The 24,579-nt window shown below is 33.6% G+C and overlaps 4 protein-coding genes across 5 annotated transcripts; 2 read left to right on the plus strand and 2 right to left on the minus strand.

Moving 5' to 3' along the window:
* Nucleotides 1–6,034: 6,034 nt before the first annotated feature.
* LOC124846729 (Heavy metal transport/detoxification superfamily protein) lies at nt 6,035–7,230 on the plus strand. 2 transcript variants are annotated; one of them, XM_047324062.2, is made up of 3 exons: nt 6,035–6,162; nt 6,516–6,684; nt 6,759–7,230. In XM_047324062.2, exons 2-3 carry the CDS (start codon nt 6,522–6,524, stop codon nt 7,055–7,057), a joined length of 462 nt encoding a protein of 153 aa, XP_047180018.1. In that variant the 5' UTR covers nt 6,035–6,162; nt 6,516–6,521; the 3' UTR covers nt 7,058–7,230. The 2 variants fall into 2 exon arrangements, with proteins under 2 accessions (XP_047180018.1, XP_047180020.1); XM_047324064.2 differs by lacking the exon at nt 6,035–6,162 and adding an exon at nt 6,202–6,403.
* A 2,889-nt stretch (nt 7,231–10,119) lies between these two features.
* On the minus strand, nt 10,120–12,048 carry PNSL4 (FK506-binding protein 16-2). The gene is made up of 7 exons (XM_047324058.2): nt 11,636–12,048; nt 11,439–11,531; nt 11,295–11,355; nt 11,145–11,213; nt 10,710–10,846; nt 10,461–10,568; nt 10,120–10,376 (listed from the first exon to the last, which is right to left on the minus strand). The coding sequence occupies exons 1-5, from the start codon at nt 11,960–11,962 to the stop codon at nt 10,764–10,766; spliced, it is 633 nt and encodes a 210-aa protein (XP_047180014.1). The 5' UTR covers nt 11,963–12,048; the 3' UTR covers nt 10,120–10,376; nt 10,461–10,568; nt 10,710–10,763.
* Nucleotides 12,049–12,286: 238 nt separating this feature from the next.
* On the plus strand, nt 12,287–14,097 carry LOC124846731 (uncharacterized). Its single transcript, XM_088111167.1, has 2 exons — nt 12,287–12,975; nt 13,077–14,097. The coding sequence occupies exons 1-2, from the start codon at nt 12,427–12,429 to the stop codon at nt 13,896–13,898; spliced, it is 1,371 nt and encodes a 456-aa protein (XP_087967293.1). The 5' UTR covers nt 12,287–12,426; the 3' UTR covers nt 13,899–14,097.
* A 7,729-nt stretch (nt 14,098–21,826) lies between these two features.
* Nucleotides 21,827–23,987, minus strand: LOC124846726 (Cupredoxin superfamily protein). The gene is made up of 5 exons (XM_047324060.2): nt 23,650–23,987; nt 23,477–23,569; nt 23,177–23,383; nt 22,902–23,078; nt 21,827–22,803 (listed from the first exon to the last, which is right to left on the minus strand). Exons 1-5 carry the CDS (start codon nt 23,938–23,940, stop codon nt 21,847–21,849), a joined length of 1,725 nt encoding a protein of 574 aa, XP_047180016.2. The 5' UTR covers nt 23,941–23,987; the 3' UTR covers nt 21,827–21,846.
* Nucleotides 23,988–24,579: the final 592 nt, after the last annotated feature.

The following is a 24,579-nucleotide window of genomic DNA, read 5'->3' on the forward strand; positions in this document are numbered from 1 at the left end:
TATACTGTGATCATGGGAAACAATGATAGGGTGGAGCTCTTTGACAATCATAAGAAGCTGATTTTGAGAAGCAAAATCTCAAAGAACAGAACCTTTCAAGTCAGTTTGGAGGCGTTTGAAAATCTGCAGTGTTTTTCTACTGTAAAGGAAGAAGATAGTTGGTTGTGGCACTTACGTTTTGGTCATTTGAACTTCAGAGACTTGCAGAGACTTGGTGCGAATGGTATGGTATCAGGTATGCCAAATATATCTGTACCAGTAAATGCATGCGAGTCGTGTTTGATAGGAAAGCAAACCAGAAAGCCTTTCAAAACTCAGTCAAAGAAGAGATCGAAGGAGTGTCTTGAGATAGTATATTCTGATGTCTGTGGTCCGATTGAGATACCCTCTTTGGCAGGCAACAGATATTTCCTTGCATTTGTTGATGAGCATAGCAAAATGATGTGGGTGTACTTGATCAAAGCAAGAAGCGAAGTCCTGGAATTGTTCAAAAGGTATAAGACTCGTGTAGAAAAGGAGAGTAATAAGGTGTTGAAAATTCTCAGAACTGATGGAGGAGGAGAATACACCTCACTTGATTTTGAGAGCTTTTGTCAGAATAATGGAATCATGCATGAAGTTATTGCACCTTATACGCCTCAGCACAATGGTGTGGTGGAAAGAAGAAACCGTACCATCATGAATATGGCAAGATGTCTCATCAAAGAAAAAGGGTTGCCACGAGAATTTTGGGCAGAAGCTGTGTCAACAGCTGTGTACATATTAAACAGGTGTCCTACAAAGAAAGTAGAGGGTAAAGTTCCACTTGAAGTTTGGACTGGGGAGAAGCCATCTGTAACGCACTTTAAGGTGTTCGGATCGTTATCATTCGTGCATGTTGCAGACCAGAAGCGATCCAAACTCGAAGATAAGGGAGAGCCGATGGTGTTTGTAGGATATCATGTGACTGGAGCGTATAAATTGTATGATCCAGTCAACAAGAAGATGGTGATTAGTAGAGATGTCGTCGTGTTGGAGAATGAACAATGGGACTGGAAACACATGCATTCAAGCTTGAAGAAGACACTGGTGCATGGACTAACAGATGAGTTTGTACAACAGAGAAATGAACCAACCATTGAAAGCAGCAGTCTTGGTTCTAATGAAACAATGCAGAGATCAAAGAGACAAACGGTAAGACCGTCAAGGTTTTCTGACTATGAGCTATATTCAGATGCAGAGATAAATGAAGAAGGAGATGTGCTACATATAGCACTTATGGCTGGAGCAGAGCCCGTGGAGGTGGATGAAGCTTTAAAGCAACCTGTGTGGAAGGAAGCAATGATTGATGAGCTTCAATCAATCGAGAAGAACAAAACATGGCAACTTGTAGATTTGCCACCTGGAAAGCGGTGTATCGGTGTGAAGTGGGTCTTCAAACGGAAACTAAACCCAGACGGCACTGTGTCAAAGCATAAAGCAAGATTAGTAGCCAGAGGGTTTCTGCAGAAACAAGGTGTGGATTTTACTGAAGTCTTTGCTCCTGTAGCCAGATTGGAAACCATTCGCTTGGTTGTTGCAATTGCATGTGAAAGAAATTGGCAGCTGTTTCAATTGGATGTTAAGTCAGCATTCTTGCATGGAGCATTGGAGGAAGAAGTGTTTGTTCATCAACCTCCCGGATTCAGTGAAAAGGGTAAAGAGCACATGGTGTATAGGCTGCACAAAGCTCTATATGGTCTAAGACAGGCACCCAGGGCCTGGAATAAAAGAATTGATTCGTATCTGCTTGATCTCGGCTTCAACAAGTGTATCGTTGAACATGGAGTATATGTTAAAGCCTCGGGAGGAGAATTGGTAATCATCTGTTTGTATGTAGATGATCTTTTGATAACAGGTTCAAACATAGTAGATATTGAAGATTTTAAGAAGAAGATGCAGACTGAGTTTGAGATGACAGATCTCGGCAAACTCAGTTATTTTCTTGGGATGGAATTCGTGCATACCGAAGCTGGAATGATTATGCATCAGCGTAAGTATGTAAAAGATCTGCTTGAGAGATTTAAAATGAATCAGTGCAACGCTGTGAAAAGTCCATTGGAGGTAAATGTCAAGTTGATGAATGATGAAGCAGAAGAAACAGTAGATGAAACGATGTATAAACGAATGATTGGATCACTGAGATTTTTGTGCAATAGCAGACCTGATCTGGCATTCTGTGTTGGTATAACGAGCATATTCATGAATCAGCCCAGGAGAAGTCATTTGCTTGCTGTGAAACGCATAATCAGGTACATAAAGGGCACTTTGAATACTGGAATCTTATTTCCTTATGGAAGAAAGAAACGTGAGCTGGAGTTGATAGGTTTTTGTGACTCGGATTATGGAGGAGATTTGGTAGAAAGGAAGAGCACTTCAGGATACATCTTCTTCCTGAACGATGCACCTATCTCGTGGTGTTCAAAGAAGCAGTCCATAGTTGCACTGTCCAGTTGCGAGGCTGAATATATAGCAGGATGTTATGGAGCTTGCCAAGGTATTTGGCTTAAAGAATTACTGTCAGAACTGAAGGTTACGAGGGAGAATGCTGTGAAATTAATGATGGACAATACCTCTGCCATCAATCTGGCAAATAATCCTGTGAAGCATGGGAGAAGCAAACATATAGAAGTGAAGTACCACTTCTTGCGGGACATGGTGAATAAAGAGAGAATTGAGCTTTCACATTGCAAAACTGAGGAGCAGTTGGCAGACGTGTTTACTAAAGCGTTGACTGGTGAAAGATTTGATTTTTTGAAAAGAAGAATTGGTGTTGTTTCTCTGAATGCAGTTTGAATTAAGGAAGAGTATTGTGGTGTAATTCAAACAATATAAGTTCGTTTTTTCTGTTACTTTCTGTTACTGTATTATCAGTAACTGAACCCTGTATATAAGCTTTACTTTTAAACTTTGCAATATATCATATCCCATTAATTCATTCATATCTCTGCTGCTGTTTTTTGCTCTCTTTCTGTAACCCGCTTCTCTGTTTCAATACTAATTATACTAATTAAATCTTAAGACAACTAATCTCTTATTACCGACTGCCATAATGCATAATCTGTCAATAAGTCTTATTTTTTTATGGATTACCAATAACATATAATATCAATCTATACTGTAAAACGGTAACATTTTTCTTACATTCAATTCATCAACATCATATGAATCTTTTCATTTAGTAGAATTGACCACAAAAACATCATTTCATAAGTTTTTATTTTTAAACTTTCTATATTAACTAAAAATAAAATTAATTTATAATATATAAATGAATATAAATCAAAAATTAAATTAAATTTAAAACTCACTTCTTAACAATATAAAAAATAAATTATTGAAAATTTAATTTTAAACGGTATTTATTTTGAACTGGTAACTATTTATTTTGTTTTATGAAATGTAAAGAAGATAATCAGAAGGCTTTTTAAGAAGGGCAAGGGCATGGAAGGTTCGGAGTTTTACTTTTGTGACAGAATATTTTTCTTTAAAAAAGGGGCACTGTGACCTTTTTTATCAGCCAATAAAATGATTTATATAAATATAAGAACGAGAATAAGAGTACAAGGAATCCATCTTAACAAAAGCTGTGTTTTTGCAATCATATACCCACAAAACTTCTAACTAAGGAAAGTAATATTTTCATAAACATAATTTTTTCATATTTATTTGACACTATTTTTTTTACTTTCTTTTTTTAAAATGCTACAAAAATTTACTTTTCCAAACAATTTATCTTTATTAAATGTGTTAAATGAATGTGAATTGTGTTATGCTATCTTTACTCAACTATATATCCTCTGCTTCTGTCCCAAATCATCAAAGTTCTTTTTTTTTATCTTTTTAGGAAATTATTTCATCAATCAGAACAATAATCGAGAATTGTTTATGTTGTATGCAATTTGAATGCAAGAACATTAGAGATGAAATTACCATAATGAAATAGCATAAAGCTCTGTTTCATGAGCATCATTGTTAAGTTTCTTTAGGATATAATCATCATACTTAATTAGATTTCACCCTATGAATTTATTTTAACTTTTATTAATAATCATTTTAAAAAATAAACTTTGAACAAACTGTATAAAAATTAAATTTACAATTGTCTTAAACATTCGGGAGACTCAACTGATCCTATTGTTGTATACCCAAGTAGAACATGGTTTTATGTGAATGATACATATAATCTTAAATAACATTATAATTGATGATAATTGATTAGTCAAGTTTATTTATTTATTTGAAGATCTATTTTCACTACAATATATCTCATTATATTGTTATTTATAAATTAATGAAGAATATCATGCTTTTGCATGTAAGATAAGACTGACCGAGACATGTAATATATTTAAATTTAAACTTATACGTACCCAACAACCCATTTACTAACAATTTTTTAGTGTTTCTTTTCTTCAATGTCCCTTGTCTTGCATATCATTTCTCCTTTAAGAATTTTTTTGATGTTACAAAATTAGTGATTTTTGAAATTATTAGATTATTGAGTTGCTTAAATTATTAAAAAAAATATAAGTGATATAGATGACTGACGAGATTGAGATGAGTTAACATATTTTTTATTGAGTGATTCTTCCTACACCTCACTACCTTCATCTTGCACCTCTAATTTTTCTTTTTTACCCTTCATTTAATAAAAAGTCAAAACTTAATTAATCTAATGTTTCCTAACCGCACTTCGAAGTGCGTTTCCTAATGGTCGCACTTCGAAGTGCGTTTTATATGTTTCTGTTGCACTTTGAAGTGCGTTTCTTATATGTGCACGTTTTTCTTTTTTATGCTACGAATTTCAAATAAAAAATATATTACAAAAATAATAATATGTTCAAAAATAAAAAATTCAACAAAATTTAACAAACAAATAAAATAATTCAAAATATATTAACAGAAAACATTTTATTTAAATACTAACATAAAAAATTAAATTTAATATACTAAGCTAATAAAAATAAAACCTAATAAAATAAATATACTAACCTAATAATAAAAATTAAAAAACCTTTCAAAAACCCTAACGCAATTTGAAATCCGTAAGCTAATAAAAATAAAACCTAAGCTAATAAAAATAAAACCTAATAAAATAAATATACTAACCTAATAATAAGAATTAAAAAACCTTTCAAAAATCTAACGTAATTTGAAATCCGGCAACAACTAACGCACTTCCGTGTGCGGTTAGTGTGATCGCTTTCCGCAGATCGAAATGCGGTTTCTCTCCACCGCACTTCCAACTGCGGAAGTCTGTGACGAACGGCGTTTAAGCAGCGTGCGACGACGAACACGAACTGAATACCCCAACCAAGCACATGCATGTATGACAGGAAACAAAGTAGATGCACGAAGGGTACTAACCTGGACGGACGAACGTTGGCACAAGAGGGAGGGCGGTGGTAGAGGATACGGGGGAGAGAAGAATGGCAGAGGAGGAGGGAGACAAAAAGAGGGAGGAGTGATTTTGAAAGGGGGTGCAGAGTTAGAGTTAGAGTTTGAGTTTGAGATGCGGCTTAGCTTCAGTCAACTTTCTAAAAATCCAAAATATTCTCTGAGAAGGGTATACTTGAAATTAAAATGTATTTTGAAGATACAGGACGAAGGCTGTGAGGTGGAGGGAGAATCAGTCTTTCTTATTCCAAGTATTTTTCATTTCGAAATTCTAAGTTTTCATTTAAAATTTTAAACTTTTATCACGGTATTGAACTTAAAATAATATTTCAAAAATTTGAAGGAGTATAGTATATTATATTGCGTTAACTCAATTTTTAAATGATTGAAATATATATTATTTTTTACATTTATTTAATACCATCCTTTTTATTTTTTTAAAAAAATTTTAAAAGATAATTTTTTTTATAACTATTTTATTTTTTTTAATGTGTGAAATGAATGTGAAGTTATTAATTTAGACAACATGGTAATAGCATTTGCAAGAAAAAGGGTATTGTTTTGTGGTGTTATGGGGACCACGACCTTTCTTTCCTCTGTTTGAATCTGATTAAACGTCTCTGTATATAAACTATGTGACTCTCCCTCTGTCAATGAAACGACTCAAACGTACCATACAAGTTCTTCACAGCGCATAGCAGAGAGCACTGTTTTTTTTTCTTCTTTTCTTATCATTATTTCAAGGTAAAGAAGGAAGGAAGGAATCCATTTTTTATTTTTAACAAAGAAAGTTCCTTGCATCTTCTTTTGTTTCAGAGCTGCTGGCTTCCCTTTGTTTTCAATATCAATCAATCTGTTGTACTAATATAAAAAGTTCTGTACAAACCGTGTTAGCAAATACACAGACTGGAATAAGAAAGGAAAGAGTCTGTGATAAGATAATTAAAGTGAAAGAAAAAAAAAGACATTGTATGGAGTTGTAACGGTGTGTGGTATATATTTGTGTGTATGTGTGTAATGTATGGTTTCCAGTTTGAGTCTCACGATCTCATCAAACACCTTCTTTTTGAACAAGCTTTGATCTTTTGTTTGAACAGAGAGAAATGGGAGTTGGAGGCACACTGGAGTACTTGTCTGATCTAATGGGTAGTGGGTACCAGCAGAGGAAGAAAAAGAAGAAGCAGTTTCAGACGGTGGAGTTGAAGGTGAGGATGGATTGTGATGGGTGTGAGCTTAAGGTCAAGAACGCCCTCTCTTCGCTCAGCGGTGAGTTACGTAAATTCTTGTCATCATTTTATATTGAGCAGTGTTAGTTATTGAAGATGAAATGGTTACTGCAGGAGTGAAATCTGTAGAGATAAACCGTAAACAGCAGAAAGTGACGGTAAGTGGGTATGTTGAAGCAAACAAGGTGTTGAAGAAGGCGAAGTCAACAGGGAAAAAGGCTGAGATTTGGCCGTATGTGCCATACAACTTGGTGGCACATCCATATGCAGTTGCAGCTTATGATAAGAAGGCTCCTCCTGGTTATGTGAGGAGAGTGGAGGTTCCTGCTAACACTGGAACAATCACAAGATATGAAGACCCTTACGTCACCATGTTCAGTGATGAAAACCCAAATGCCTGCTCTATCGTGTAGACAGAACATATGTCTGTCTTTTCGCACAGCATTGTAAATTTTCAAATTTTAATGCAGTGTTTTTGTCTTTTGCGTTTTTTTTTTAATCTGGTTCGTTTTCAAGTTCTTGCTTTCCTGGATGTTGACTTCTTTTTTGGTTATTGCATAAAAAGATGAGAACAACGTTGCTGTGATCATGGTGCATAACAAACAATGTCTGCTTGTAATTTGAGTTTGATGTTTTTCTTATTGCTTGCACGGATAAAAACACAAAGCAGTGATATAAATTATTAAGTTGCTCATTACGGAAGAATACTAATTCTTATCTGTCAATCTATCTATTCTCTTTCTGTATATATTTTGAAATAGTTTTGATGCAATTGTCTAAATGTACCAGAGATATATTTTTAATCCTTAATGGTACTTATTGGTAGTTTAGTTTTGATTGTTTCTAAAGAGAGGAAATTTTTCTTTTCACTTTTGATTTATAATTTCACAGGTTTTCTTTCAATTGTATCTACACAATTATTTTTTCTCAAAAATTTTATTAACCTTAATTTCTAAATTGAGGAATTATTTTCATTGATTAAGCTTTTCAGTCTCATATTTTAAGGTTACTGTTTTAAACAAGGTTATGCATTTCCACTATGGATAATATCATATATATTGGAACAACAATAATAGACCTTGGACTAGAATAACGGATAAGTTTCTAGAAAAAAAGATAAATCACAAATGTGATTTATATTAAGTAATAAGAATAGTTTTTTCTGGGAAAGATTAAACTAGTTACAATAACATACCATATTAAGATTTTTCATTAAACAAGATGTGAAATGTTTGTTACGTTTTCAAAATATTTGATTAAGATTTCTTCTTAAGTTACTATTAAGGGTTGAATTTCAGATAATATTGAGATGAGAATTTTACGCAACCTCATAATTATAACTCTAATTAACACGAGAAAGGAATAAATTATATGAAAGCAGTAATATAGTTATGATCGGTTAAAAATTTAAGTGTGAATCTAAGTTTCACGTAAGAAAATGAAACACTATATAAGGATGAAAATCCATTAATATATTGTCTTAAGATTTTGGATAGAGATTGACGTCAATCCCTTCTATAATCTCAGAGAAAATATTTATAAAGATAGCTCAAACCATTAGTGATGTTAGAAAGGGGAAATTCAAGCTTGAAGTTCAAGATGAGGTGCTTACTACATATAATGGTGTATTCTAGTGTCAATTACATGTGTATTCTTCCTTGGATAGAGTTTTATCCACTTCTTTTCAAGAACTCAAAAGGAGGAGGAGAAAGATGTAGAAAAATTTGCAAGCTTGGAAGTGTTGAAGAAGATTCCACATAATATGAGAAAAGAACTACAGAAGAATTTATATGAAGAGAAACCTAGGTTAGAAGTTAATATACTTCCATCTCACATTAAATGTCTTTCTGCAAGAAAATCATGAGAAGCTGATATAAATTTTACTTAAAGAAGGAAACTTATTATTTTGAAGTTATATAAATGGAAGCTCTAGGATGACATATTCTCCAATGGCTATTCATAGCTAAAATCTCTAATAATTGAAGATTAAACTAATTCGATCTACTATAAAGTAATTTCATTTTTTTGTTATTCAATTATAGATTACTATTATTTTTCTACTCTTTTATGCTTAATGTTTGTTTTTAGATTACATGATTTTTATTTCTCAATGTAATTGGAAAACTACACTGAACTGTGATATGGATAAAATAATTAAGATTTTATATGCTTAGGGATAGAGTGAGAAAGGACAGGCATAGTTAGAATCCTTTTTCTTAAAACTAGTAACTTAATTACACCAATTTATGGGATTTATAATGAAATAAAAATATTCTAGCACTTGAGATATTAAGGTTAGAAAAATTGTGTGGGTTGGTGATAATTAGATCTTGGATGAGAAATACGTTAATTACATTTTAAGAAGCCTAACTGACTTTAAATCCAAAGATTTCACACATCCAAATTAAACTCATTTTATGGCACAAAATTCTAAAATTCAAATATCTTATTATTTTTCATTTATTTTATATGCTATGGTCTATATGTTTATTTTATCGTTCAAATTGTCATATTATAAGAATCTATACTTTATTGCCCAAGGACAAGCATATGTGGAAAAAACTTTTATTTATCACTTTATTACTTATAAGATTTTGTATTTTTGTCAATATTCTTAACCAAGGAAAGAAGAATATCGTTGAAAGGAGTCCAAATTGCCTTCAATTAGAGGCATTGATTATTTTTCCTGTTCTATATACATTCACGATGGCATTGCATTTTGGCTTTGCCGACCCCGAACGTTGCTAGCTGCCGAGTTACGGAACACTAGGCCCCTCTTATCACCAAAAGGGAAAATTTGACAGTCTGCATTGGAGCTATTTTTGAAAAAGCATACAAAATTTAAACCAATTCCAATACGCTTGGTTCCCAGAAGAAGGTGAAGAAAACAGGAACATAATGTTCAAGGAAGGCATATCCCTTTTCTCTCAATCAACGTGAGGCAGGAATCAGCTTTACTTTTTCTGCTTTGGCCTTTTCTATTTCCCTCTCCCTTTACCTGATCCTCACAAAGTGTAAAGGCATATGCAACCTCGGGATAATATAGAGGATTCAACATAATTATGCAGATTACTATTCTCGTTATTATTATGATAACCACACCTAACGTCGTCACGTTGTAAGAAAATATTCAATGGTGCAAAAAACGTATACTGACATAAAAGCTAGTCAGATGTTAGCTAGTATGCCTGGGCTAATTTGCCTCACAAGTCGAACCAGACACAGAAGCACAACTTGCATTTGAGAGAATTAAAATTTAGGATATCTTTAGTTAGATTAATAACCCCAAATGGATGATTAATCAAATCAGCATAGAAATCATATTTGAACCTTTTTAATTACTAATCCTGTTTAACTTTCAAATTACGGCTCTCCCTTTGCATTTCACTGCTTAAGCAAATATAGTCATGCCTATTTCAAATTGGAAGATCACAAGGGTAAAGCGTGCCATGTATTAGAAGTAACATTTATCATATGAAGAATTAATAAATTTTTACCATTCAGAGAGCAGTATTGAAAATTACATTTAAACTAAAGATACACAAGTTACTCGCGTGTCCTGTGCAGAGATACACGTGAATTATCTAATACGTATCCCAGGAAGAACTGGTCATCATACTCAAAAGGGATATCCAGGTCAATTATGTACCACTCCACTAAACAGGAACAATAATTTATGGTAGCTGGAATCAGGAAGGAGATTCTGCCAAACAAGTTGATCCACATTCTCCTCTATTTCATTGCTCCAAAAACAATAAGAAATTAGAATTGTACCTATTTTAGATAAACTAGCCCAGAGAAGAAAAGAAAGCATACCAGTAAATATCACCATTATCTCTTTAGCAATAATAGCTTTAAGTAGAGGTTTTCACGTTATACTACAGGAAGATATATTAAATTCATTTACCGCAGGTCTGCTTCTACCTGCCATTTAAACAACATAATAAAATTCACAAAGAACTCTGTTTCACACAAGAATCGAAATTTGAACACAACAATAGTGTTTGGCTACCATTTCAACTATATGTTTTAAGAACATAAAAATTCTGAGTTGTGGAAACTCACCCAATCCATGTGTGGTTCATATGCATATATGTATCTGATCAGTTTCGAGTTCGTTCACTTTGATCTGTTCCCCGAATAAAGCTCAACAAAATTAACATCATACAGAAGAGTGGCATTGGCGGGTATGTTGCAGTCACCTATTTATTGAATCAGTGACAAACTTGTCAAAATCAAACAAAACGAATCAAGTCATATTCTGATAATAAATAGTACACTTAATATCTACAGCCTTTTCTAGAACAAAAGTAATGAACTAAAAAAACGCATGTTCCATGTAATAGTTCAAGAAATCCTAAACAAGTAGACAAGAATTGTACTAAATGATCTTTTACACACACACATATGCATAAAAGTTTCCCTGTTCTGTAGTGTTATTCTACTACTTTATTGGTGTTGCAGGTACAGTTAAATTTTCTATATGCGATGAAACGTAACCTGAGAAGCACCCCGCAGGTTCAGGGCCATATGCTAACTGTGGAGGAATCTGCAGTTTGCGTTTCCCACCTGGGTTAAAATGGTAAATTAGCAAGTCTGTAAAGAGACAAGCAAGTGACACGTGTCATGATCTAATAATTAAATCAATACCTATCCGCATTGGAGGTACTCCTTCACCCCCTAAAATTCCCTGATCCAGTCCCTTGATTACCTGGACACAATACACTCTCATATGTCACAACATAGCAAAAACTGTTACTAAAAATACTTTAGGATAAAAAATAAACTCTGTACCTTGCCAACACCAATGCGCATGGTGAGAGATCTACCACGTTTGTAGCTGCTATCAAACACTATTCCATCGGCAAATCTCGCAGTATAGTGAACCTGTGTTGCGCATACTATTAATATTCATAATCAGAACAAGAACCTATAACTAACTAACAAACTAAAATGTTTGCCGACGTGCAGAAATTGAGTGAGTAACTAACATTGATAAGCTCACCGAGTGGAGCTTCTACACCGAAGCCCTCAACAATATCACAGTAACCGAGGCCAGACTTCACATACTTGTACTCACACAAAGGCTCTCCAACGGTAGCGTAGTATTCGATTCTTGTGGCGTCCGCGTCCAATGCCGTTAAACCCATCACCCACGCTGTTACCAACCCAATACCCATTCCAACCAATGGATTTTTCTTACTGTGAACTGCACATGGCAACTTAGTAGGCGCTTCGCAATTCTTACCATTTGGTTTCCAAAAACACGAAGGAGAGCAATAAGGAACGCGAACACCGGAACACAGTGAGAGTGCCATTTTCCTTTCTGTTCCACGTTATCTATATCTTTACTCAATTCTTTCTATGCCTCACTCCCGATATTAACGGTTAGCTTTTCCATTCCTATATTCTTCATTTTGTTTTTTTAGCAAAAAACTTAAATATCTTCCGTCTAAAGATTTTATAAAAGAAAAAAATAAACTCTACATTTATTTTGGGCTACAAAATGGCAAATATTGGGCCTTCAATACTTAATTGGGCCAGATCAAGAAAACCAAGGTCTGAACACAAATAATCAGAAAAATAAAATAAAGAAACTCAAAAACCCTCTCACCTCAAACGGCCACGTAAGCGTAACTAACAAGTACGTTTCCCAATATTCCCTAACTAACTTCTCAAAGCCGTTCACTCGCGCGCGCTCATATAAACATCTCACTGGCTTCATTTCCCGCTTGCACTTACTCCCAACTCCAATCTTTGCTTCTTGAATACTCTGTCCGCTATGGAAAATTCCTTCTCCCTGCGATTCGCTCTTCTATGCGCCGCGTCTTTCCTTGCCATACTCTACGGCACCAAGGTCACGGCCACAACCGCCACCCCTGCCTCCACCGCCACCAACCAAGGTTTCGAAGCTCCCTTCCCGCCATCCAATCCTCCACCAACTCCGCACAATATCCAAGAACACTCGTTCTTTTCTCACACCGCGCTCCTCCCTCCGATCTTATCTCACCTCGGCTTCCACGAGCTGGCAACGGCAGCACCCTCACTGTCCGACGCAGCAACCACCGCTTCCTCAGCCTGGAACGGTCCTTCCACAATCTTCGCTCCCTCCGATGCTTCTCTCCGCACCTGCGTTTCTTGCTCCGTCCCGAACCTCCTCCGCGAGCACATCGTTCCCGGCCTCTTCACCATCGATTATCTCCGGAAACTTGCTTTCGGCACCAAGATTGAGACCTTGAGTGCAGGACGTTGCATCACTGTTACCTCCGAGACGCATCATCGGAACACCAACACCAATACCAACACCAACAACACCATGGCCGCCGCAAAGGTCTTCCTCTCATGTTAACTTATAGATTAATTTTCAGCCGGAATCTATTTTTATTTTTTGTTCAGTTTAATCACTATGTATTTGTTTCCTCTTTCGCGAAGGTTTTCATAGGCGGTGTGGAGATCACGCAACCGGATCTCTTCAACAACGGCATGGTAGTTGTTCACGGCCTTCAAGGTTTCGTCTCCCCTCTATCCCCGTTCTCTTGCGAGGTGGAGAGGATGACGTCGCTCTCATTTCCGTTCCATCCGGATCACCGTTCCGGTCACGGTCAGCATCATCTCCACTCTAACAACGCGGCCGCGCAACCTTCTATGATGCGCTTGATGCTCCGAGACGCGATGCTCAGACTCCGCAACAACGGCTTCAGCATCCTCGCCTTGGCGATGAAGGTTAAGTACGCGGAGCTCGTGACGCTTAACAACATGACTGTGTTCGCCGTTGACGACATCTCCATCTTCTCCGGTTCGCACGCTTACATCAGTAACGTCAGGTTCCACATCGTGCCGAACCATTACCTGTCGATTGCGGATCTCGAGAAGCTTCCAGTCGGAACTGCTCTGCCAACGCTGGAACGAGGTCAGCCGCTCATCATCACGACCTCCGGCGGAGGAGAGATGTCGGCACCAATGAGGATTAACTACGTGAGGCTTAAGGTTGCGGATTTGATCCGCAACGTGAAGATCGTGGTGCACAGTGTGTATTTACCGTTTCCCCATATCAATCCTGTGGCTGCTGTTTATGATACTATCGTAGGCGGTGAAGGAGCCTCAGAAGGAGAGAGTGATGTTTCAGATTCTGCAGAACAGATGCCACATGGAACTTGTTCTGCTCTTGATGGACGTGGAAGTTGCGTCACTGGTGTGCCTCCATTGCCTCACGTCAAGGCAATGGTGGAGATTGAAGACCACCATGGCCTGTGAATAATTCCATCCTCAGATTCACGATGAGTGATCTCTGAGTGCAGTTTGTAGTTAGTTCACTCTGTTATCGCTCTCATTAGCTTGTGTTATCTTCCTTTGGTTTGAGCATAACCTGTGTATAGTCATATATAGTCAGTCAATTTGTTGATTTTGTTCTTCAATAAAACCTTCACAAACGTTTAAGTCTGTTGCATGCATACTTGGGAAATTTTAGTTTATAATTCAAATATTAATATTTTGATCAGATTTTTTTATTTTTACATTTTAACCCAAAATATATATCTATATTGGGAAATAATAATGGAAGATGAAATAATAGATTTTCCATACCATAGTAGGTGTTTTGGAGGTTAACCTTCAACCTAAGTTCAAGATGAAATTCCACTGAATATAATATATCTTTCTATCGTTCTTTTGTGATCATCTAATACTTGATTTTAGATGTGTCTTATTCAACGTATGAATGGGTAATATATCCTATATATGAAGAGGTTTTGACAATATATAGTAATCGTTTTTTAGGTCAATTAGTGTCGAGTCATTTCCCTGCAGGAAGATTAAACTGAGGTCAAAAGCCTACGAGTTAAGATCAAAAGATTGATTAATAAAAAACCATAGGGAGATGAAAGAAGCATAACTAAGTCGTGACGATGCACATTCTCAACCTAAAGCCAAGTCTCAATAATACCAAACCAATCTTCAACCCGATTTTAAAAGACCACAAATACTAGATTGATAAGAAGTAGTCATTAAGCCTCAAATGTCTTCTCGGCTTACAAGTTTGCAATCACATCGAGTAAACTTCCACTATGGCCCATAAGACGAAGAATCTCATTGTCCCGTCATAGATGACATTATCCTTCTACGATGGAAACCTCTAAACATTTTATTTACTCTTTCATAAGTAAAGGCCCACAACTAAATAAACAAATATTACTTCTGCCACATAAGCAAAGTCAAGTGCTAGTCAAATAACAAGGTTCCTAGACGAAATGTAATGAACCTCTACACCAAAAGTGTTGCAATACTTTGGTAGTTATTTCTTACTACACTAAAAAAAGAGTTACACACATTACTTTTCACCATTTGGGAAATAGACAGGCTAAAAGGTTCAATTTTCTAATCATTGTTCACTAATTAATAAATAGAGACCAAACCTTTAAGTATAAGGATTGCCCACCAATTTTATAAATTCTTTAGGAAACATGTTCTTTATCAACATGGCTTAGAACGTGTGATTATAAAGGTAGACCATTTATTAACAAATAAATTAATACATTTCTTCAGTAGTTTGGAATCAAATTTCGAATCTCTAAATCCTTTATTTTTCAAGCCATTCATTGGGTCACCTCAATAAATCCAATACTTCATAGTGGCCCCACAGCATTTAACAACCTGACATAAAAACAAGTTGTAAACCCTTAATAATATACTTAATTTATTTATTATAATGTTAATTTTAATCATTAGTTAGCTTATATTAAAAACATCAACTATTCTTTAGCTTTTAATTTATTTAATCTTTATTTTGATCTTTGATAATTAACATTATTATTGTTTTTATTTTGTTTTATCTTTTATTAGTATTTTTATAATTATTTTTTAAAATAATTGAGGTTTTCATTTAAAAAATTGGAAAATAAAAATATTTGATACTTATTTTGTGAAAATATTACACATAAAACTCGCCTAAATCTTATATATAAATAGGGAGGCTTGAGAGAGTTAAAAAAACATATGTTTAGGGTATAGGAATCTAGCTAACTTTAAGAGATATATGACAAAAGCTCGTTTTTGAGACTAGAGATATTGTTCATTGTTTAGAAAATGTATAGGAGTAATTATAACTCCCTTGTTCACAAAGGTTGGATCTAATGTATCTTAATTCTTTGTGATTTTTACTATTTAATATATTTCTTTTCTACCATTTTTGTGTTCTATTCTTGTTTTTAATTACATGATTATTGTTTGCATATTTGGTAGTATCGAGTGATTGAAAAATAGTTTGGGAAATCTGGTTCGGATAAGACAACTAATAGATTTCACATGCTAGACATACATGTGAAAACAATTAGTCATTCATCACATCAAAATGTTGAACTTAATGTAAACTTATAGTAAAAATTGCTAAGACATAGGACCTTTATTATTAAAGTTTAGACTTATCACTAAGACATTAGAACTTGTTACATATGATGTGAATGCTCGAGAAAGAATTAGAAGTATATTGTTTGGTGTTGTTGCATGGAATTAGATCATCAAATCCAACTTTAGTAAAGTCTTTACCATATATTTCATTAAATCAATTTAATTTCTTTCTTCAATTTTAGAATTATTTTATAATTAAAATCAATGCGAGAGCATTTTTGTTTCTTCACGCACTTTCTTCCTAAGCCTCCCCCAACAATTGCGACGACTTGTGCGATCACCTCCAGAGGTAAGTTTTCTTTCATTTAACACAAATGCATGTTATTTAACTGCCTTGGGATTATTTTATTTTATTTTCACCGATTGTTTTTGTTTAGTGACTATGTTTTGAACCAAGTAGCATACGAGTTTTCCTTTCTCCATCATCGGTGATAACTCTTCCGTATTGGCGACAATAACTCCTCCACACCCTCTAACTTCGTTCAAGATTTATTATATACATTAATTAATGAATATTTCGTATACGTGGTGTTAGCAAGTTTTGATATGACTTGATTTGCATGTGATTTTGGTTATGTTTTCCATTATTTTATTTATCTTGACAATTATTTTAATGATTTAAAGAGTGGAGAAGTTTTTTTCAATGCTTTTTTTTCTTGGTTTTATTAACATGTTTATTTTATTTGAATTTGTCGAATATTTTTATTATCAATTTTAGTTTTATGTAGACATAAGTTTTATTTGTCTTGAATTTTATAATTAGTATTCAATAATTTAATGCATTAAATGTTTATCACTCTTAAACTACGACTTGATTAACATATTTTCTTTATTAGGAATGTTACTATCAATTTAAAGTGTAACACTATACCTGATTTTTTTAGTTAATTTTTATGTTATTTGTATGGATATAAAAGTGTGTGTGTGTGTGTATATATATATATATATATATATATATATATATATATATATATATATATATATATATATATATATATATATATATATATATATAAAAGTAAACTATCAATATCATTATACTCTTATCTATGATCTATGATCTTATAGGTTTTTATAATTTTGATTATTTTTATCTTCATCTTCCATCCTTTTGGATATTTTTTTTTTATTTTTTGAATTTTAGTGACTTATAATATGTATTTATCCTAATATTTGAATATTTGCTCATTAGTCATTCTTCTTAAGTATAGACTTTTCTCCCGTGGTCTTTAGATACAGTATTAAAGACAATGTATTTTGTAGATCATTTTATCAAAGTTATATAAAAGATTTTTCTTAATAAGAAGTGTTTTCTATATGATAAACGAAAATTTAAAGTAAACTATAATATAACTTTTATATGTCATTTATTAAAGAAAATATTTTAGTTAAATTTTCACAAAATAAAAAAATAAAAAAAATAGATAATTTACTTTAAAGACTAAATATAATATTTTAAAAATAGTTTGAAAAAAAAAACTTATTTAAGTGCTCATTACTGTAAGCACAATATTGATTTGGACTAGGGCCTTCTGTCGTGTATCAACTAGAGTCTGTTGCTTCCTCCACTTCCATAATTTATTTCCACAGTCCTCATATTTGCCCATCCCATACTCAGAACCAGATCTTCCGTTTTGCAATGTGAATTAAAAAGGTTTAAAATTTTATTTATATTTATTTTTAATAAATATAGTATTATTGTTAAAATAGGTTGTAAAATGAAAGTAAAAAAAATAAAGTGAATGTCAACTAATAACAATGTCAAACACTACAAAAATATTAATTTTATGAGGGCTTTTTTGGAGACGGATTTGAAAACTCCAAAAATTTTTGGGGGTTTATCTCTAAAAACCGCAGGTTATTATTTTTTATTATTTTTTTAAACTTTTTTATTTTTAGAATACTTACCCAACCCATATTATTCCCTCCCCGCGCTTTCAGTCGTTTATTCATCTCATCTCTAATTCTCTGAAATCTAAACCCTAACCTTCCTCCCGTTCTCATCAAATTTTCTCTCAAACCCTTTTCCGCACTACAATCTTCTCCTTGGCTTTGTGTTCATCTTCTCCTGTTTGGCTTCGTGTTCATCTGGTTGAGCGTCGAGGTGGAACCAACTAACTATTAAATAATATTGTAGGTATCTGATCAAGGAAGTGTACCAAACAATGAATATAATGAAGATGAAGAAAATTAGACATGTATGAACAATTAGTTATGCCTGGCTTGATATGGTATGATGTTTTGAGGACGCAAATATCACTTGCCATCCTTTTAGTTGTGTATGTATTGATATGCTAGTATCTTTTGTGCTTTCATAAAGCTGCCAAACAAGGGAAGGATCATCCTCATCAGTCCCTGGGCTAGTCTTCATGTATATTTCATCTTTTGAATCACTTTCCTTGTTAGTCTCTCTTAAATATAGTTATGGTTTTATTATGGCTATTTCTAAATATTAATATGGTTGTTTCTAATGAATGAGTTTCATCTGTTTTTGGATATTTTATATTTTTAACATTTTATATCTGTTTTATTTATATTTATACTTGAGGAATTAACTCACCTCTTCCAAACTGTTTGAATGAAGTTGAATCAGTATGTATCAGAATCAGAAGATTAGCAACAGTAGGAGTGGAGAAAATATCAGGATAGAGTGACCCTAGTAATGAATGCAGTGATGTGTTAAGTTGGTTATCAAAAACATGTAGTAATGAGTCTCCATTCTCATTCTTGTCTTTTTCTTACTTCTCCAGCTGCAAGTTTTTAATCAGAAGTATTTAAAATCAGTCTTTCAGTTTTTAATGTAACTAAAGTTTATTCAAACATTACATTGAAACTGTTGGTAGCAATGGTTAGTGGGGTATGGTACTTTCATAAATATGTCTATGGCCTGAAAATTTATAGTAATTTCGGTGGGTTCTATCAACTACGTGAATCCCATTAACTAATATCAACATATCATTTATTTGATGAATCTCTCGTACTAGCAAGAGTCTTTTAAAACCAAACATGAAATGTACTTAAACACACAATTATGAGATGGTTTGGGGAAGAAATTGTATTATAAAGCAGAAGGGTTGTTTTTGTACTTTGAAGCTTAGTGGAAAGTGGAAAGACAATCTAAAAAGGTGTTCCAGATCTCCTAAATGTTTTATTTTTGTATTTGTTTTAAACTTTGTTAGATTATAAAACGATTTTTATTTTTTTATTTATTTCAAACTTTGTTGGACTATAAGGGTGGCTGCTTTGATGGAAAGATTTGAAAAAAGAATATATTTGTAAATAAAAATAAAAATTTGAGCTATCACTACATTTTCGGCGGTTTTAGAGGAAACCCTTAAAAAAAGGGACAGTTATAAGAAATCCTGGCTATTCCTGGCGGTTTCGTAGAAAACCGCCGGTAATGTTTAGTGGCGCTGCTTTTACCATAGCTTAATGAAACCGCGGAAAACGGATTTTCTAGGGGTTAAAACCGTCGAAAACGCTAAAAATAACCCCCGGAAAAATTATATATTTTTGTAGTGAAACTGGTCCTTTCTTGGTTCTTTAAATACTTACTTTAATGTTTTATTATTATTTAACTTTTTGGTTGACCAACTTTCTTCGTTCATATTAAGATTTTTTTCATCTCACATTATAATTTTTATTTAATGTGGTGGTTATGTTTTTTAAAAAAATATTCTCATAATGATCTTAATATCATTTTTCCAATTTTGTTTTTAAAATTAGACAATAAACATTTAAAAAGAATGAATGATTGTATTTCTATTTTTTTCCCTAAGATTAGATAATAAACACATTAAATTGTAATAACAAATTATAGTTCACCCTCTAAACAATAACAAAAAAAACAATTAAATATATTTTTTTAAAAACATATAAATTATATAAATAGAAAAAACATTTAATTATTCTTGCAAATATAAAAAATATAAATGATATTATTAAGTTCGATACTGAGTTGCGTTTAAACAAAATGCAACTATGTAAGTTTTATTCATCTGATTTGTAAACGTATCCAACGTACATAAACTAAATAATTTTATTTCTTTTTTACATAAAAATAAAAAGTGATTAATCATTTTTTTAAATAGAAATTTTAGTTTTATATTTGTGAAGTACTTAACTATTTTTTTTAATAATTTTTTCTTGAAAGAAAAACATCATCGTGTTCTTATATTATATTAAGAAATCATAATATCTTTTTTTGAAAATGACACATAGAAGATAAGCTCAAAGGAAAATAAGTCAATTGTGGAAAAAAGAAATTAATAATGAGATGTCTACTATCTATGATAATTCATGAAAGAAAGTTGATATAAATGAATTGTCAAACTGGAAAGAAGATTTTTTTTTAAGTGATTTAGTCTAAGAAAACACTTCATGAAAAAATGTGTTTTTGTTTTTCATTTTATTTTAAATTGTGAAAACAAATATTTAAGTTTTCAAACTAAGTTGGTGATAGAAAATTCAAATTTTGAAATTTGACATTTTGTTTCTTCTTCGTGTGGAGCAAAAATTGATGTTACTTGCCTCGTAATTTCCTTTGCAATTAACAAATGACTTTGTATATGGTCTTGACTTAGAAAAAGTACAAGCTGTAAATTATCATGAATTAACCAAAAGTCATATTGAAAAAAATTAACAACCTGGATTAAAATAATACTGTATAAAATTAAATTCTTAAAACGCACTAGTCTTCAATTATTATTATTTTTTCTATATCCTTATCTTCAGAACTATTAAAAATAGATTAGACCGCCTTCAGAGAAATTACAATGCGTGACATATATACATAAACTATTAAATTTTCCCTTTCGGGATGAACGCACTTTCGACGTGATAATACGTCTTATGTATGATTAACTCAACGCGTATTTTGAAGGTGAATATATAAAGTATTGTTTAAAGCACTTGTAATAATGTTGTTAGTTTCTAAGAGACAATCTGCAATTCTTTCGTAATTAATATTACAATTTGCACATTGAGTAGAGATTAGAGTCTTGAAAGCTTCTCAATTAATTAACTAAAAATATAACCTTTAAAATAACAAATTCACTTCTTTAAAATACCATTTTTATGCTGAGTTTTAAATTATGTATATATTTTTTTGTCTAACTAGTATTGACTTTGTCAGAGAAGCGTGATTTATGACCAAGCAACACTTATATATGCCAAGATTGCGGTAGGTAACCATATATACTGAAAATGATATAAACTAAGATACAATTGCCTTCTCAGTCAAATATATACAAAGTGATTTAGAGTATATATAAGCATACTCACTCATATTAATATTAAGAAAAATATTTTTTTTATACACATAAATTTTTTTCCGTTCATTTATCACTATTTTCTTTTTTAAAATATAAATGTCTGAAAAATTATATTTTGATATATATTTTTTTATATTTATTTGATATTATCTTTTTTTATTTTTTATTCTCAACCATTTTACTTATATCCTGTGTCAAACTATATTGTGTTAAATAAATATAAAAGTATATCATGACACCTTACTTCAAAAATTTACTATCATTTTACAAATAAATGTAAGAATTTGTATACTATTACTCTAATTCTAATATTAATATTAATAGTGAGTATTTAAATATCTTTGATATTATAACTGAAACTTGTCCATAAAAAATGTTTTCAATTTATCAACTGCTATAACCAAGGAAGTAGTAGAAGTACAATTTACAGGCTAACAAAGGTGTAGTTTGTATAATCCAGGCAGACACATCTGTGGTATGGTAATGGTTTTGGAAAAGAATTGAATGAAAGGAAAAGTACATGGTAATTATGGCCTATGAAAACCTTTGGTTTGACCACAACCCATGATGGATGAAGGGAGCTTCCCAACCCTTTCGATTCCTTCTTCAAAAACCACTCCCATTCCCATGTAGAAGTGAGACTCTATATGGCAATGGAAAGCCCACACGCCAGGGTTATCCGACCTAAACCTCAGCGCTGTCCAACCAAAGGGGTGAACCGGAACCGTATTCTTCATTATGGGATTCTCCAAATTATACTTTTTCGTATCGTTGTTCGCGTCAAACTTTCCCTTCCCATACCCAAGAACCCAAAAGTCGTGCCCGTGAAGGTGCCACGGATGCGTCTCGCTGTTGTTTTTGTTCATGGTGTTGGCATTTTGAAGTATGAGATCCACCGTCGTGTTGAACTTCAGCCTGTAAATGCCGTTGCTAGAAGTGGCATTCGCGTTTGGGGACACATTGAAAATGTCGTAGTTGGCAAATTCATGGCCGTCAGGGGGAGGAGTGGGGTCAAATGCGTTGGTTATGTTCTCTTTGAGGGCAATGAGATAAGGGGTGTGAGGGAGTGTGAAAGAGACATTGTTGACAGACCAGTGTCTGTACTCGCTTATGTTGTTCTGTGTGTTGAGGAGCAGTATGACTCTATCCGAGGTTGTGGGTGGCTTTTGAATGTACCCTTGGCGTGCCTTGATGGCGAGGCTCTGTGCCAGCCTTGGCTCAACGTCGTCCCATGCAGGAGGGGAAGGTGGAACCGTTGGAGGGGACCGTTTTGGGTGGTTGGGGTAGTAGTTGAAAATGCCCAACCCTGGTGGGGTGGTTCTGTTTCTGCTTACCACGTTTGAAGTGATCCAATAGTTCCTTGATGGGTCTTGATCCGTTTTCACCAGAACTGAGTACGTCTCACCAGAGTATATGAAGAGGTTTTTCACCACAAATGGTTCGACATAGTGACCATCTGCTTCAACCACCGTCATATTATGGCCCTGCAATACAAAATAAATAAAGTAAACTTTCATCAGCACAACTTATACTTCAATTTAAGCTGCTGATTTTAAGAATATGTATGAAAACCTTTGATTACCTCTATTTGGAAACTGAGTGCAGATAAAGCAGTCAAGCTGCCAATTCTGAGTCGGTATGTTTTCCCTGGGATCACCGTTTGTACAAAGGGAGAACATTTTGACATGTCACAAACATCCGTTCTCAAGCTTGGAGATTGGGAGCAGTTGAATCTTCCTTTTCCATGAATCAGAAGTGACTGGGGAAAACAAATACATACAAAGAATAAGAATAAAACCAATGGTGAAGAACAAAGAAAAAAGAAAGTAGATTTTGCATTAAAGAATCAATTTTTACCTGAGGTTCTCCCACCCATTGGAATGGAATTGAAGACAGTCCAGCAGCTTGTTCGTAAGTGCTCTTGTGGTACCAATCGTTCAGAATAATGCTTCTGTCAAAGTCATAGGTAAAGGGTTCAGGGTCACGGGCTGCCACACGAATCAGTCCATATAGCCCCGCTTCCCTTTGCATTCCGTAGTGAGCATGGTAAAGATATGTACCAGGCTGTAACATAACAGATTCGAGCAAATCAGATTTTAAGAACCATGAAAGAATTGAACACATGACACAAGATAAGGAATTAACATGATAACTTACCCTGTCTACAACAAACCGATAAACAAACGTGTCGCCAGGCAATATCGGACATTGAGTTACTCCTTCTGTTCCATCAAACCAAGGAGTTCCAATCTGCCATATACAAACCATATAAATAGTCAATTTTAAAGTTATATTTTGATGATGTTTTGTCGTACAAAATTAAGGCGAACCTGTCTGATGCCATGCCAGTGGATGGAAAGGTTTTCTGTGAGCAAAGTGTTGTTAACTTGAACAACAACCGTGTCACCCTCCTCAGCCTGGATGGTGGGCCCCGGAGTGTTTCCATTGATTGTGATAACCAGCTTCTTAAAGCAATCTGGGGACCTAAACTCATACTTCACATTCCATTTGTAATGTCTATTTCTGGCCTCTGCATTGCGGAAATTCCCCAAAATGAGGAAGAAACACAGAAGCAACAACGTTGTTGGAATAGCCTTTGAGCTGAACCGAAGCTCAACCATGCCTAGCAAGTAAAATATGCCTAAGAAAGAGAGAAAGCTAATTGAGATATAGTTTAGAGGTGTTGCGAGGATTGTCTTTATATAATGGATGAACTCAATGTATGGAATTAGATTATTATATTTTTGTATTATTTTTTCCGCCATTTCAAACTAAGCTTGAGTAATAAAATTTTGATTTTTCGCAACCGTGTTGTTGACCATTAACCACTCTGCCCCCGAAGTTTCTATGTCATTCCGTTTGGCTTTTTGACCGTCTCTTTCCGGATTTCGAAATACTACTGCTTCAACATGTTTTCATTGACATTTTTACCATGTTTTTATCCTTCTTTCTTTTCTTTCTATTTTTCTCTTTATTATAAATGATTAAGAGTCGATTTCAGAGTTAACGAACATTGCTTAATACACATTCCAAAAGACAAAATCGTAAGCATATAATATAAAACATTTCAAATGCCCTTATGCAAGTCTTGTACTGTACTTTTATATAAATTACAAATAAGATCTCCTTTCAGAATGGACGCGATCCGCAATCCACATAATCTCTCGTATGGAAGGAATGTTGAAGATACGTGTAATGATTTTATTTTTCTGAGACATGCACTGATCTTTTATATTTATATTATTTAACTTGCAACTAAA

Source organism: Vigna umbellata, chromosome 1 (assembly GCF_029865625.1).
Source record: "Vigna umbellata cultivar VRB3 chromosome 1, Vumbellata_1.0, whole genome shotgun sequence".
Classification (NCBI taxonomy): Eukaryota; Viridiplantae; Streptophyta; class Magnoliopsida; order Fabales; family Fabaceae; genus Vigna; species Vigna umbellata.